Source organism: Lynx canadensis, chromosome B3 (genome assembly GCF_007474595.2).
Source record: "Lynx canadensis isolate LIC74 chromosome B3, mLynCan4.pri.v2, whole genome shotgun sequence".
In the NCBI taxonomy this organism is placed as follows: domain Eukaryota; kingdom Metazoa; phylum Chordata; class Mammalia; order Carnivora; family Felidae; genus Lynx; species Lynx canadensis.
The window spans coordinates 33,716,010-33,732,264 of NC_044308.2; the positions used below are offsets into that span (position 1 = coordinate 33,716,010).

The 16,255-nt window shown below is 34.9% G+C and overlaps 1 protein-coding gene across 1 annotated transcript in view; it reads left to right on the forward strand.

Annotated features, from left to right (window-relative positions):
* Positions 1 to 16,255, forward strand: part of LOC115515708 (unconventional myosin-IXa-like) — a 210,074-nt gene that overhangs the window by 107,023 nt on the left and 86,796 nt on the right. The window contains exons 21-23 of the mRNA XM_030317786.1: positions 1,852 to 1,951; positions 2,456 to 2,671; positions 11,640 to 11,752. Of these exons, the coding sequence (XP_030173646.1) occupies positions 1,852 to 1,951; positions 2,456 to 2,671; positions 11,640 to 11,752 (429 nt within the window). The remainder of the gene's footprint in view (positions 1 to 1,851; positions 1,952 to 2,455; positions 2,672 to 11,639; positions 11,753 to 16,255) is intronic.

Below are 16,255 nucleotides of genomic sequence, written 5' to 3' on the forward strand. Positions count from 1 at the left end.
AAGATAAACAATCTTAAGGGTACTTGATCTAGTTTGTTTTGCCTCATTAAGATCTATTTATCTTCAAAATGATTATGTGTTAGGTTGTTTCTGTGAAAGCTTAAATAAAATTCATACTTTAAGTCTTCTTTTATTGTATAAGTAATACTATAAACCTTAGCATTTTATAGAATTGCAAATGCTGGTAATTCTAACCTATTTTGTCCAGTTGCCACACTATTATAGATGAGCTCACTAGGCCTATAGAGATGAAATGACTTGTTCAAAATCACATACTGAGAGAAATAGCTGGGAATGGAACTTGAGTTTCATGATTAGAAATCACCATTGGATTTCATGATTAGGAAGTAATTTTAGATTAGTGTTCTTTCTATAGAAAAGAAATGCACTTTCTATAGATAAAGTGCATTGTGGCCTTCATCTGGTTAATGAAAGAGAACAAAAAAGAAATCATGGAGAAATATAAAGAAAATGCTGTGAGTTTAAAAGTTGGCTAGGGTGTTCAGATGCTATCAAACATTGTTCCTTGTTTTGAGAATAAATCAAAGGCCAATAGGCTTAACTGTGGCAAGACAGATTTTGATGAAAGGGAATCTTTTAGGATAGCCTAGGATTGCTAGGTTTGATCGTGCGTTGGTCACAAAGGGAGATACCTGAGACACCTTTAGCTAGGAAAGGTTGCCATCTATTTTGGTTTGTTTAGGGATTTATGCATAGGGTAAAGGACAGTATAACTTTTATGGCCCCTTGGTCTTCACTTATAAAAATTAAATGGAAGATTTTGCATGAGAGCAGTTAGTCTGCCAACTTGTATTATAAGTTAGTATGTACTTTAAACCCACCACTATGTTAGAAGGTAAGGTATGATTCTCAGTGAGCTTATAGTTCTAAGGAGAGGATAATGGTATGTTGATAAAGTTTAAGATTCATGGTTCTGAGTTAAGGTAGGTAACAGAATTTAATGATAAAGTAGTCACATCATGTGGTTATTCAAGCAAAATTAAATTTTCATAAACTAACACTGTGCTATCTGTATGGCATACCTCTTTTAATAACAATTTCTTATCCTTCTAGTGTTGACTTTGTTCTGTATAATGGTTAAAAATTTTTTTAACGTTTATTTATTTTTGAGAGACAGAGTGTGAGTGAGAGAGGGGGAGAGAGAGCGAGGGAGACACAGAATCCAAAGTAGGCTCCAGGCTCTGAGCTGACAGCACAGAGCCTCATGCGGGGCTTGAGCTTATGAACCATGAGGTCATGACCTGAGCCGAAGTTGGATGCTTAACTGACTGAGCCACCCAGGCACCCCACTGTTCTGTATAACAGTTTTAAAACTAAGATAGTAGATGAAAGCTACAGAGGGATTTCAGAAAGGAAATTTGCTAACCAGGAGAAACCATCTCAGTATAAAACAAAGTAATGGGATCTTCATCACTTAGTAGCTACTTATCAGGTATTTTATAATGATTAGAATAAAAGGTCCCTTCTAAGACTGATTTTAAAGATTTGGGGACGTAGTATTTTCCCTTATCAAATCCATCTGTTTTCTTGAGCTAATTCTGCTGCTACTATTCTTAAACATATATCATAGTAGAATATACCCAGTGATTATCAGGGACAGGCTTCTAATTCAGTCACATATGTTAATTCTTGATAATGCTATTAATTAGGATAGGCAGAAAAACATTGATAACGTTGTTTTAGGAATTGGATAAGATCTGGAAATATTTATGTGATTTTCTAGAATTCTTTGACTTGGCTTGTTAGGCTATATTTCATGTTGTACTTTAAGACTGTTGCCATGGGATGTCTGCTCGGAATTGAAATGTAATCCTGTTGTTTTATCTTAAGTGTCAACAAGGAAGCCTTAAACAGTGGAAATCCTCTACTCCATAAACAAGATGAGCCAAATTGGAAACCTGTGAAATTAACTGGGCCGGGCCAAGGAGAGGTAAGTATTGACCTTTATCTCTCTTATGCAAAATAGATGCACCTATTTTGGAAATTATTATTCTTATAAGTAGAGCACCTCATTTATGCATTTACTCCCAAGTGTTTATGGGAAAGAAGCAATGAGTTAAGTCTGTTATACTTAGGGAAGTGTACTTTAGGGAGGGAATGGTGACTAAAATCCCAGATTATGTTTACAAAAAAGATGTTGCTTAAAGAAAGAAGGCAATTTATGCAAGTGGCTTTGGTGACGTATTATGGCGGTGAAAGCTGTCTTCCTTGGCAATGGAGAACAGTGTAGATTTAGCTTCCATTTGTGTTTTGTCCAGAGTAATGTATATGGATTGCTTTTGGTTATCTCTGTCACTTCTAGAAGAGAGGATACAGTGGGGTGGAGGGATGTTTCAAGAAATTCATGAGCTCTCAGATGTCTTTCATTGGCATCGTCTCCAAAAAAAACCAAAACAAAACATTGTTGTGTTATTTGTTTTATCATTTGGTCAAGCAGGTTGCCAGACCGGCCCATAAAAAGAAAGCTCGAATGGCGCGGACGCGCTCCGATTTCTTGACTAGAGGTACTTTTGCCGATGGGGAGGGGGATACAGAGGAAGATGATTACGATGACATTATTGAGCCCCTTCTCTCCCTTGATCAAGCGTCTCACTCTGAGCTAGGGCCTGCACCCAGCCTGGGTCAGGCCTCTCACAGTGACTCCGAAATGGTAATTTTACAGCAATATAAGAAATATAGGGAACAAGCAAATCTGATGGGAATAGTGAGTAGTTTTTGCTAATCTAAAGCTAACCTTCGCGGCTTCTTCCTTGTATAGTGGTTTGTACACGGGAAACCTCAGTGAACACAGCAATAAAACTAAACCTTAATTTAATAGGACCAGATAAAGGGCACTTTAACAGCATATATCAAATCATAAATTAGGGGAAATTAGGGTTATTTAATTTAGCACTAATGTAGAGTTTTTCTATTATATCTTAAAAGGTCTAGATCAGGGGCCGCCAAATTGTTTTCTGTAAAGGACCAGATAGTAAATATTTAGATGTTGTTGGTCAGCTCTGCTGTTGTAAAGTGAAAATAGCCATAGATAATAAGTAAACAAATAGGACTGTGTTCTAGTAAAACTGTTTACAAAAACAGTGGGCTGTATTTGACTTGCTGGCCGTAGGTTGCTGATTGATCCTTGTGTCTAGTGAATAGGGTATGTTGTTAAATAATCCAATTGCTTTTAACTGAAATGGTACTCTCCTTTTTTTGTTTTTGGCCTTTAAGCTTGCTTCCCCTCCACCATTATTTAGTAATAGAAAATAAACATGATTTTTTTTAAGTTTGTTTATTTTGAGACAGAGAGAGAGAGCACACACAAGCAGGAGAAGGTCAGAGAGAAGGAGAGACAGAATCCCAAGCAGGCTTCTCACCATCAGCACAGAGCCCAATGCAGGGCTTGAACCCACGAACCGTGAGATCACAACCTGAGCCGAAATTGAGTTGGACACTTAACTGACTGTGCCACCCAGGCATCCCTAAACATTAATTTTTTAAAAATGTAATGAACAGTGCCAAAAATGTTTTCTTGGACCAACCTAGCCAGGCAGAAGTCTGTATGTAATGTGAATTTGAATTAATCACAAATTATAACATTGGAGTTATGTTTGAATAAAGCTACACTTAGTCAAAATATTTGACCAGGAGTATAACTTTATCATCATATTTCATCCAAAATTAGGTATATATAGTTTGACAAGTATGAATGTATTTATGGATATAAAGTATTTGATTTTGGAATTGTCCTGGAAAATATACTATATAAAGAGTCTGTTATGTCTAATATGTACTAAAACATTATCACTTATCAAGTGGAGTGATATATATGGTTTATTTCCATGCATATCCTTAATTAAGTTGGGTTTCTAATGCTATTCTTTAGTATATATTCATTATGGGAGAAAAATTTTAGGTTGGTCTTTTGACATATTAAATATTTCATTTTTGAACTGTTGTAAGCTGTTTGTGCCAAAGAATTAAATCTTCTGCTAATTTCTAGAATACCCTCCTTGTCTTTATCTTCCGTTAGATAGACCCCATTTTTAAATGATAATATTGATAATCTAAGAAGAAAAAATAAAAATAGAAAACTGTATGACTAGGTCTCTAATTAGACAAATGAGTCTTAACCCTGAGCTAAACCTTAGGGCTATAAAAGTTAGAAACAATCTGTGTATCTATTAATATATATAACTAGAGCCAAAGCCCTCTCTTCAGTGTAAGGTAAAGTAACTCCATTTTGGAGGTGCCCTGTTTTTGAGTTATAAATAATGAAACTTACTCTACCATATGATTAGTGGTTAAAGATGAAATTATGTTACAGAGCAACTAATTTTACTAAAAAGTATTCTTTTTTTTTTTTAGTGTAAATAGGGAGCATACTTAAATTATTCTCTAAAGTGTACATAGATTTTTCATTTGTGGAAGAACTTAGCATTGTAATTGCTGTTTTGTTCCTGAGAGTTTGCTTTGTTACAAACCTTAGTCCTTTTGGTGGTAGAATTCTTCCTCACTGAAAACTCTTACTGAGATGAGCTGGAGGTTGGGCTTTCTGCTTGGAGCATTTGGCCCCATTAAGGGTTCTAGCTGGTAGCCTCTGCCTATGATTCTGTTCACCTGCTTTTGACGGTCACTGCATGCCAGTAGTTGTAGAGCACTCTGTATCCCTGCACAGTGTATATAGCCCCCTTTCCAGCTTTCTCACTGTCCTTCTGTTTCATCACTAGCTATTTTAGGAACAGGTGGTGGTGTTTGTTTCTGTGGACACTTGCATGAAGCAGCTTTGCTTTCTAGAATATGCTGATAGATAGTATTGGGGTTGGGGGTGGAAAGGGTAGAGACAGTTTAAAATGTGTTTCTGTTTGTTTATCTTGAAAATATGCCGTGTTCTAATGTTATCTGATATGAAGATGAAGACTAATTGTTTGTAAATGGGAATTCTCAAAAATTCAGGTATCTCCAGGATTTTAAATAGGCTTGATTTTCTAGACACGTGGGTTTTTAAAAACTGGATTTTTTTTTTCCCCTGGACAAAGTGATCCTGTCACTTGCGACATTCTCTAAAAAGAGTGTCATTCAATCTTGGAAGAAGCCGTCTTACCTTTCCACTTGCAAAATAACTGATCCAATGGGATAAAGACAGTTATAAATGAATTACCTGAAGAGGATTTGATAAGCACTACCTCCTGAATTCATCAGTGGTTAATTAAATTAACATTAATTAATTGTTACCTGCTAGGAGGAGTGGAAAGAGTAGCAGTTTCCTTTTTTTTTTTTTTTAAACTTTCTGCCTTTAATTCTGCCATTTGAATAACTATTTACTCTCTGTATGCTGCTCTCACTCAGTTCTTCTATCCGTTTTGTTGGCTTTTACCCAAGAAGAATATGTTCTGTCACATAATATTTTAAAAAAAGTTTATTTAATGTTTTTATTCATTTTTGAGAGAGAGAGAGCGCACAAGTGGGGTAGGGGTAGAGAGCGAGGGAGACACAGAATCAGAAGCAGGCGCCAGGCTCTGAGCTGTCAGCACAGAGCCTGATGTGGAGCTCAAACTTGTGAACCGTGAGATCATGCCCTGAGCTGAAGTCGGACACTTAACTGACTGAGCCACCCTGGTGCCCCTGTCACGTAGTATTTTTAAAACCAATTTTTATATAGTTTTTAGTTTCTCAATATTCTAGGTGGTAAGTGAGTTAGTCACATCATTTCTATTCCTTATTAGTAGGATTGGTATAGGTAACGTTATAGTTTCCTCTGTCATTCCCTAGATGGAAAATAATCATCTCTGTGGACATGATTCCTAAATAGCTCTCAAAAATTTGTCTTCTTTATCTCCAGTATGATAAATTTCTCATTTTACCCCAAACCTGCTGTCACTTCCTGTTTCTGTTTGTTATTCTCTGAGATATTCACTAGTCCTTGTCTTTGTTGAATTTTCCTTCTCACCACCACTCTCTCCACAAAAAATTGCCAGAAAAACCTGTAGATAGAGCAATGCTAAGGTTTTTAGCTTATTTTACAGTAAAGGAAAATCTACCTTGGCTAGGCCTCAGAAAGGCGAAGCCAGGAGAGGATGTTTATAGAATTTTAGAACCTAGGCTGGTGATTTTGAGATGGGTCTTGCAAATTAGAAATCTGGTTGATATTGAACAGTTCATGACATGAAAGGTTTGGATTGGCAGTCCCAGCACAGCAGCCATACTGTTGAATATACTTAGTATTTATACATGTATTTCCCCTCCCAGAAGTTAGGGATGGTTCATAGCATCGCAACTCTCTGCTCTTTAAAGATTTGGTAGAATTTCCCTATGAAACCATCTTGGATTGGTACATTTTTATGGTGTAATTCGTTACTTCCTATATTTCTTCTAGAGAAATTAGTCTTATAAACTTTCTATCTAAAGGGGTCAATTTTGGTAAATAATTTCTCTTATGAAATTATTCATTTCATCTAATGATTCAGATTTATTTGCATAGAGGTCTGGAAATAATCTCATGATTTTTAAAAATTTTGTTTCAATGGTTATTTCCCTTTTGTCATTTCATATTTTATAGAGTTGTGTTTTTTCATTTTTTCTTTAAGTTAGCCAATCATTTGTCTTTGTTACTTTTTCCCAAAACAACAGGATTTTTATTTATGATACCTAGTTCCCCACCGCTTCCCCGTTCTCCACTGATTTCTGCTTTTACCTTTATTATTTATTTCCTTATATTTTCTTTTGGTTTACTGTCTTATTTTTCTACATTTTTCGTGGAGAATTTAATTCATTTATTGAAGTTATTTTTATCGATACAGGTTTTTAAGGCTGTGAATTTTCTTCTGATCACTACTTTAGATATATCTTGTTTATTCTAATGTGTTTAAGTCTTCAATTACTTTTTGGAAATCTGTAATTTCAGTTTATGTTATTTTTTACCCAAAACTTGCTCAATAAAAATCTTTTAGTTTTCAGAGGAAGAACCTTTTTCTTTTTTAGCTTTTTTTTTAATTTCTAGTTTTATTGTATTGTGATTAAAGAGTATTTGTAATGCTTCTAGTTGATCAAATTTATTGTTACTTGTTGATCAAATTTATTGTTATTTGTTACTTAATATGTGGTTAGTTTTTGTGAATGCACCTTGTGCATTTTTTAAGAAGGTATATATTATGTATTCAGAATGTAAAATTTCAAAATATAACCATAATTTCTTCCTTACTGATTAGGTTGTTTACCTTCTATATACTTACTATTGTTTATACAGCTATCTTTTACAGAGACTGTTATTTTAAAGTTTCCTATTATTCATTGTGAATTGTGGCTTTTGGTATCAAAAAGTGTCCTTTGTCACATTCAGTGCTTGTTGCTTGAATTCTACTTAAATAATAGTATTATAGCCTCTGTTTTCTTAATTATTTCCATTTGCCTAGAGTACTTTTACTCATCCCTTTATTTTTAGCCTTTCTGAACCCTTTTGCTTTAGATGTGTTTTGTATGTATTATAGTTGGTTCCTACTTTGTGAACCAAATTAAAATTTTTTTTACCATATCGATGAGTTAAATCTATTTATATTTATTGATACAACTGATAGCTTTGGTCTCAACTCTTATAATTTTATGTTGTTATTCTGCATTATGTTAAATTTGCTGTTTGTTACTTTTTTATTTCACTTTTTAAAATTTATTTTGATATGAGGTGGTGTGTTCTTTTCTTTGGGTTTGTATATAACTTTTAAAAAATGCCCTTAATTTACCATATTTTATTTTATTTTTATTTTTTTATTTACTTTTTTAACATTTATTTATTACTGAGAGACAGAGAGAGACAGTACATGAGCACAGGAGGGGCAGAGAGAGGAGGAGACAGAATCAGAAGCAGGCTCCAGGCTCTGAGCTGTTAGCACAGAGCCTGACATGGGGCCCGAACTCACAAACCATGAGATCATGACCTGAGCCGAAGTCGGACGCTCAACTAACTGAGCCACCCAGGCACCCCTAATTTACCATATTTTAATCTATTATTCTCCAGTTAGTCATTTATAAAAAATATTTTTTAATTCTCACCTGTTTTGGCACAACTATCAAATTATTCTGGTCTCTACCTTTCCTCTGTTTTTTAGGCTTTTACTTCTACTTTGTCAGAACATTTAATTTTACATATTCTTTCACTCTAGTGTCCATCTTTGTTTTTTGTCTTAGATCTATTAAATATCTGAAATGATCACATCAAATATTTTGCTGAAGTTTCCATATTTATCTCTTGATTGGTTGTAGCTCTGCTCCTAATACTTTACTCAGGAAGGCTCATAGCTCTGGAATTCCCTTGATATTTGAAGGGACATCTTGGCTACATATGAAATCCTTGATTCATACTTTACTTGATTTATACCTGAGGTTTTGAAAATGCTATTTTATTGTCTCACTTTGTTATTTTTGGAAGTCTGTTACCAGACTAATTGTCTTGCTGTTTCAAAGAGTTATTGGCTCTTTTTACTTGGAGACTTCCAGAATTTTTTTTCTTTATATCTAAAAGTTAGGATGTCTTCAACTTCATCATCACAGGTGAGTTATCCCATATACCTGCAGGACTTGTGTGTGTGTGTGTGTGTGTGTGTGTATGCATGTGTGTGTATAAATTCAGGTTTTGCCTTATTTTTGAAACACTTTCTTGGATTACAGTTTTAGATATTGTGTTCCATCCATTGTTTTGTTTTTCTTGTGTAGGGACCCCAATTATAAATGATTTTTCCTTCTTTTCTTGTCTTCCAACTCAACTACCTTCTCTTCTGACTCTTTTCACTTATTTCTTTATATCACTTTACATTCTTTATTATCTTTCTGCCTTTGTTCAGTCCCTTTTAAATTTGCATTTGTGTATTTTCTCCCTTGAGCATCTTCTAAGCTATTCTTTACTATCTTTTTATTTCTTTCCTGAGTTCATTTGACTCTTTTCACTTCTTCCTGGTTTTTCTAGGAAGGGGGGAGCTCATTTCTGTTTTTAATTTTTGAATTTCTGATTAATATGGTATTTCATATATGAAGTTATTAAATTCACTTTTGATTTACAGTTTTCTACTTCATGCTTGGTTTTGGTCAGTGGGAGATGGGTTAATCAACTGCATTGTTTTGGTTTTAATTTTCTTTGTTTTCTTATTGTAACTTGTGTAGTTTTTGTATGTCTTAATTTCTGCATGTTCATTTGGGATAGTTTATAAGTAACTTGATTTCAAGGGCTTCCTCTTCTGTCAGTGTAACAAAGAAAAATTTATTTTACAGGCAGCCTCTTTTGGGTCTGGTAGGTGTGTGAGTGTGTGTGTGTGTGTGTGTGTGTGTGTGTGTGTGTATGTGTGTGGTGAAGGCATTGTTGTGTCTTTCATTTTTTACTTCTTTTTTGCCTTGCTAGATTCTAAATTTTACCCTTCTGCTTCTTTTCCTTTTCACTACTCAATCTCCAGAAGGCACCCCTTCCTTCTTTTTTACCTTCATTTTCCTCAGAAGCAGTGATTTTAAAAATACGTCACCTTGGTGGCACCTGGTGGCTCAGTTCGTTAAGCGTCCGACTTTGGCTCAGGTCGTGATCTCGCGGTTTGTGGGTTCAAACCCTGTGTCAGGCTCTGTGCTGACAGCTCAGAGCCTGGAACCTGCTTCGGATTCTCTCTCTCTCTCTCTCTCTCTCTCTTTTTTCTTTCTCTCTGCCCCTCCCTCACTCATGCTCTGTCTCTCTTGCAAAAATAAACATTAAAAAAAAAAAGTCACCTTGAATCCCATGCAGTTTTAAGTCGTTTCTTTTTAGTCAGTTCTCTGATCTCCTAGTGCTCAATATTTGTCAGTTTTGAGTCACTATAGATGGATTGATTTTTTTTTCCTCCTTGTCAGTCATATACTGTTATTTCTTTGCATGCCTAGAAATAGACATTATTGGATGCCTGACATTGTGAGTTTTGTCTTACTGGGTGCTGAATACTTTTGTATTTAATTAATATTCTTGAGACTGTTATTTCCAGTAATGTTCTAGAGCTTGGTTCTGAAAGCAATTTGTTCCTAAGCAATTAGGTCTTCCTTTTAAGATTTGTTAGTTACACTGTATTGAATATTGGAAATTTTCTAAAAGAGTAGCTTTCAGGTGCTCTCACTGCCGAAAAACAAACAATGTGAGGAGGTGATATGTTAATTAGTCTGACTGTAGTGATTTTAATATTTATATGTAAATTGAACTATGTTCTATACTTAATATACAATTTTTATTAAATAAAACAAAGATTTGTTAGGCTTAAACAGAGCAATAGTTCACTTAGGGCTCATTATTGACTATTGAGGCAAGATCCTCTGTGTACTTCACCCAGTGCCCTGGGAATCATAAAGTTATGTATTCTGACTCTTGGGTACAGGCACTATTACTGGGATTTCATAGGTGTGGGATTCTATCTCCTTTAAACCTTTCAGGTGATCCTTTGCCTGGTCTTGGGTAGTTGTCTGACATAGAAGTATTGATTAGTACTCAGCTAAATAGTTTCTGAAGATCTCTAGAGTTCTTTATTTGTGCATCGCTTTCCTCTTCAGTACTCTGCCTTTTGGTCCCTAGTCAACCTTGGTCTTTCTGGACTTCAGCTTCATGTGTCCAACTCAGAGAGTCTGACAGGGTTCACCTGGATTCCCCCTCCCTGTGTAACAGCCTGGAAACTGTCTCAAGGCATTAGGCTGGGCAAAATGAAAGACTTTACTTCCTTTGTTTCCCATCTCTCAGGGATAACTGTCCATCATCTTGATAACTGCTGGTTCTTACTATTTTGTGGGAGTTTGTGTTTTGTTTTTGTTTTTGGTTGTTTCAGACAAGAGGATAAAACAGGTCCCTGTTAATTCTTCTTGGCCAGAAGCAGAAGTCTGTTCTTTAAATTTTAGCAACCCATGTTATTTTCTATTTATGTTGATAAGGCCATAGTCAAGAAGCAGACTAAAAGGCTAAAGAAAAGTACTATAATTATAGAAAAATGAAATACTAGGAAATGATTTGAATAGGTAACAAGAAATTTTCTCCTCCAAATTTTAAAGGGGCACATTGTAAACAAATGGAACAAAAATTGCCGATTGAAATTCAGGCCCCAGTTTGATAAAGCTATGTAAGTTGTTTGTATAGAGCATTAGTGGTGATAATGATCTTTACTTGTTTGGTCTTTGTTTTTGCTTTTGTTTTTTTTTTTCCTTCTAGATTTTTAAAATCCTTGATTGAGTATAATAAGAATCTATAATAGCAAGTTAGGTCATAATAATTATTAACTTATAGGGACAAATAAAAGGCATGAAAGACTGTACTTAGTATTCTAGATTTATCAGATCCTGGATCTTTTGTCTGTATCTTTAGTTGGCTTTGACTTCTTTCATACCTTTCCATTTGATATTCATTGTTAAGTTGTCAGAAAACATGAGCTGGTAGGTCCTATTCAGCATTTCATTGACCCAAGTTCTTTTTACTTCAGATTAGGAAGTTAATAGAGTTTTTACTAGATTCTTTTATTTCAATGAATTGCTAAATAATATGAATGTATTTTTATATATTTTTCATAGATATAATTCTCAAATTCTATAACTTGAGTTTTAATTACAGTGCTGTTATAGTTACTTGGTTTTAAAGTCTTCCATATATGTAATTATTACAGACATCACAGCGATTTTCTTCAGTTGATGAAGAAACAAAGCTTCATAAGACTATGTCTCAAGGAGAGATTACAAAATTGGCAGTGAGGCAGAAGGCTTCAGATTCGGATATAAGGTATATACACCGAGTTAATAGGGGTGATATCATTTTATTTACTAATCAACTATAGTTTATACTTAGCCTCTTTTAAAAAGCATAGTTGATAGAGCAGCTAGTTTTGAAATTTATTTTTCAACAAATATTAAGTACTTACTATGTGACAGGCATCTGATAGTTCAGATTTACATGATGAGCTTTATGTTTCTGTATGTTTAGCAGTGTGATTTGGACAAAGTCTTTAAATCATTATACAACTTGTGATTTTTTTGTTGTCAGAAAGGGAGATTAGACCAGATGAGAGTGACAATATTTTCCAGCTTTGGATTTGGATTCTGTTCTCTGAGTTAAAGTGTTTTACAAACAGAACTGGAAAAGACTGTCAGGAAATAATTCTATTCCCTTTAAGAGAATATATGGAGTTCTTATTTGACAAGTAAATATCTTTGTCTCTTACTGTGTTACAGAAGGCAATTGGGCCTTCACTGAACACCTGAAGATTACATTGAAATCTTTCTGGTTCTTAGTCCTACTAAAGACCACTTCCTTAATGTCTGTAGAGGTATAATCCAAGATAATGCAAATCCTGACCAGATTATGTTAGAGATCAAATTTTGGGAAAAAGATATACCATAATAGAAAGAACATATGGCTGGAGATAGCAGATTAAATATATAAATTTAATTTCTACTTCCTCCTCCAAAATTGTAAAAATGATAAAACCTGTGCAGGTCAAACAACAACAAACAATAAAACAGTGAGAGACAACAATAGTAAAATTGTGGAATCCAAAAAGGAAATAGACAAATTTTAAATGTCTTAATAGAAGAAAGCTGAATCATAAACCAACTGGGTAGACCTGAGAAAGAAGCCTCTGGCTGACTGATCTTCCCCAATCATAGCAGAAAGCTGGAAATTTATTCTCTGGAAAGGATAAAATAGAAGATCTCTTTACTTGGAGTTCTCAGACACATTTGAGGACTGGGGTACATATTTGGAATAAGGAGATTTAATGAATGTTTACATACTGAATATTAAGATTCCACTCAGTTTCCACATTTCACATATCCCCTTGGCAAATCGTTCAAAAAGTCTTTGGGACCTTTGTACAACTCCTAGGAAAGACCAGAGGTATTGGTATCAGAGGCTCGCCCTACAAAATGGACTAGCCAGATAACCATACAAGGAAGACCAGTTTGGAAGCTCCACCAATGCACACTAGAACTTCCAAATAGTGCTTTTTTTCAGCCCTGTATTTTATCACTGCATTTGAAGAAACATCTTAATTTTTTTTTTTTTTACATGTATTTATTTTTGAGAGACAGAGAGAAACAGAGCACAAGTGGGGGAGGGGCAGAGAGAGAAGAAGACACAGAATCCGAAACAGGCTCCAGGCTCTGAGCTGTTAGCACAGAGCCCGATGCAGGGCTCAAAGTCACAAACTGCCAAATCATGACCTGAGCCGAAGTAGGACATTTAACCGACTGAGCCTCCCATGCACCCCTGAAGAAACATCTTATATTAAAGAAACTAAAACTAATGGATATAATACAACTTGGAAGAAATAAACTATGCAGGGGAAAGGGAACTTCAAGACAGACAAGTGAAACTAATCAGCAAACCTGCATAAATAAATATAACTGCATACATGGAACCAAAGTGGATGAAAGACAAACATTCATTATTAAAAGAGCCTTTGAAAACTAAAAATATGATAACATAAAGAAAGAACTAGAATAGTTGGAAAGAAAGTTAAGGACATATCTCAGAAGGTTGAAGAAAAAGACAAAGAAATGGAAGACACAAGAAAAGGTTAAGAAAATCGCTTTGGGCTGTAATCATCAAAACAATATGGTACTGGCTCAGGAACAGACACATAGCTCAGTGGAACAGATAGAGAACCCAGAAATGGACCCACAAATGTGTGGCCAACTAATCTTTGACAAAGCAAGAAAGAATATCCGTTGGAAAAAAAGACAGTCTCTTGAGCAAATGGTGTTGAAAAAGCTGGACAGCAACATGGAGAAGAATGAACCTGGACCACTTTCATATCATACATACAAGAAAACCCAAAATTAGTGAAAGACCTAAACGTAAGACAGGAAGCCATCAAAACCCTAGAGGAGAAAACAGGCAACAACTTCTTTGACCTCGGCTGCAGCAACTTCTTACTTGACATGTTTCCAGAAGCAAGGGAAACAAAACAAAAATGAACTACTGGGACCTCCTTAACATAAAAGCTTGTGCATAGTGAAGGAAATAATCAACAAAACTAAAAGGCAACCTATGGAATGAAAGAAAGTACTTGCAAATGACATATCTGATAAAGGGTTAGTATCTGAAATATATAAAGAACATATATAAAACTCAACACTCAAAAAATGAATAAATCCAGTTAAAAAAATGGACAGGAGACATGAATAGACATTTTTCCAAAGAAGACATCCAGATGGCTAACAGACACATTAAAACATGCTCAGCATCACGGATCATCAGGAAATACAAACTAAAGCTATAAGGAGATATCATCTCACACCTGCCAGAATGGCTAAAATCAACAAGATAAGAAATAGCAGGTGTTGGTGAGGATGTAGAGAAGGGGGAACCCTTTTACACTGTTGGTGGGAATGCAAACTGGTGCAGCACTCTGGAAAACAGTATGAGGTTCATCTAAAACTTAAAAATAGAACTACCCTATGATCCAGCAATTGCAGTACTAGGTGTTTACCTAAAGGATACAAAAATGCTGATTCAAAAGGATACATGCACCCTGATGTTTAAAGCAACATTATCTACAATAGCCAAATTATGATAAATAGCTTAAGTGTCCATTGATGATTAGATAAAGAAGATGTGGTATATATACACAATGGAATACTACTCAGCCATCAAAAAGAATGAAATCATGCCATTTGCAGCAATATGGATGGAGCTAGAGAGTACTGTGCTAAGTAAAATAAGTCAGAGAAAGACAAATACTGAATGATTTCATTCATATGTGAAATTTAAGAAACAAAACAAATGAGCAACAGGGAGAAAAAAAAAGGGAGACAGACTAAGAAACAGACTCTTAATTATAGAGAACAAACCAGTGGTTACCAAAGGGAAGGTGGGTGAGGAATGGGCGAAATAGGTGATGGGATTAAGGAGTGTACTTGTTGTGATAAACACTGGGTGTTATATGGAAGTGTTGAATCGCTGTATTGTACACCTGAAATGAATATTGCATTGTATGTTAACTGGACTTTAAAAAAAGAAAAGATAAGAACATAGAGCAGTTCAGAAGATCCAGTGACCCACATTAATAGGAAGTTCAGAAAGACTGAACAAAGAAAATAAAGAGGACCAATCATTAATAAAGTAATTTAAATAAGTTTCATAGAACTGAAGGACATGGGTTTCTAGATTGATAGCACCCAATGATTGCCCAACATAATGGATGAAAACAGACCCGTACTAAAAGACATGTCATTGTAAAACAATAGGGACGAAAGGAATTTACATAATGATGATGGATGAAAGTAGCTTTTCAAATGATGTTTGTACAAGTACTGAGGGAAACCATGCCAGATTAGAGCAGATTAGAAGGCTCTGGGAGAGATTTCTTAAAGAAATGGAGTACTTACTGTGTTTGAACATGTTGAAAAGAGATGTACACAACTAGGAAAGCATTTCGAAGTGAATTGTATGTGGATAAGTGAGCAAATGTAAAGCAAAACATTAACTCTAGAGAAAAAAATAGGTTATACAGGGAATTACATGCCTTAGTTGTGAATATTATTTGTGTAATAAAAAGTGGCTGTTACTACAAGAAAATATTATATATTGAGCTAACTCAAATTGCCATTTGATTCTGTTGGGGGCATACCTGTCTGTGGAGAGTGTAGAACAGGAGTGTTGGAACATGCTTAATCATTACTTGTGGTCACAAGGATGGCAGCAATATAAGTATGGTAAATATTAAAAAGTTAAATCAATTCAAAAGGGTTGCCTCCAGGGATCAGAAAAGGAATGAGATGGCAGAAGGATGCTGTCCTTTGTAATAAGCCTTGTAGAACAACTTCTCTTTACAGTATATGGATGTGTAAGTTTAGTAATAGGCTTTAAAGAAAGGAACAAAAGAAAAAAGAATGTGGGTTTCAAAACCAGATAGACCTGTTTTTAACTTTCAGCTTCATCAGTCCTCTGAGCCTCAGTTTGCTCATGGGTAAAAAGTAAGGATAATAATAGCTATTTATCATAGTAGTTGTGAAAATTAGGTATATCAAAAAGGCATATCATGCTTGACTCCTGGTAGATGCTTATATTTATTTTGATTGAATGAACATAAAAGGTAAAAAAAGAAAAAACAAAAAATGAATGCGCAAATAAGCTCTTGGGGTATGGGGTTAGGATACATGATGTATGGTCAGTAAATGTGCACTGTTATTATCCTACGGTTTTTTTTTTTTTTTAATTTATATGATAGGAGAAAGTATATAAGCAATAATAATGAGGCTTATATATAAGCAATAAGAATAA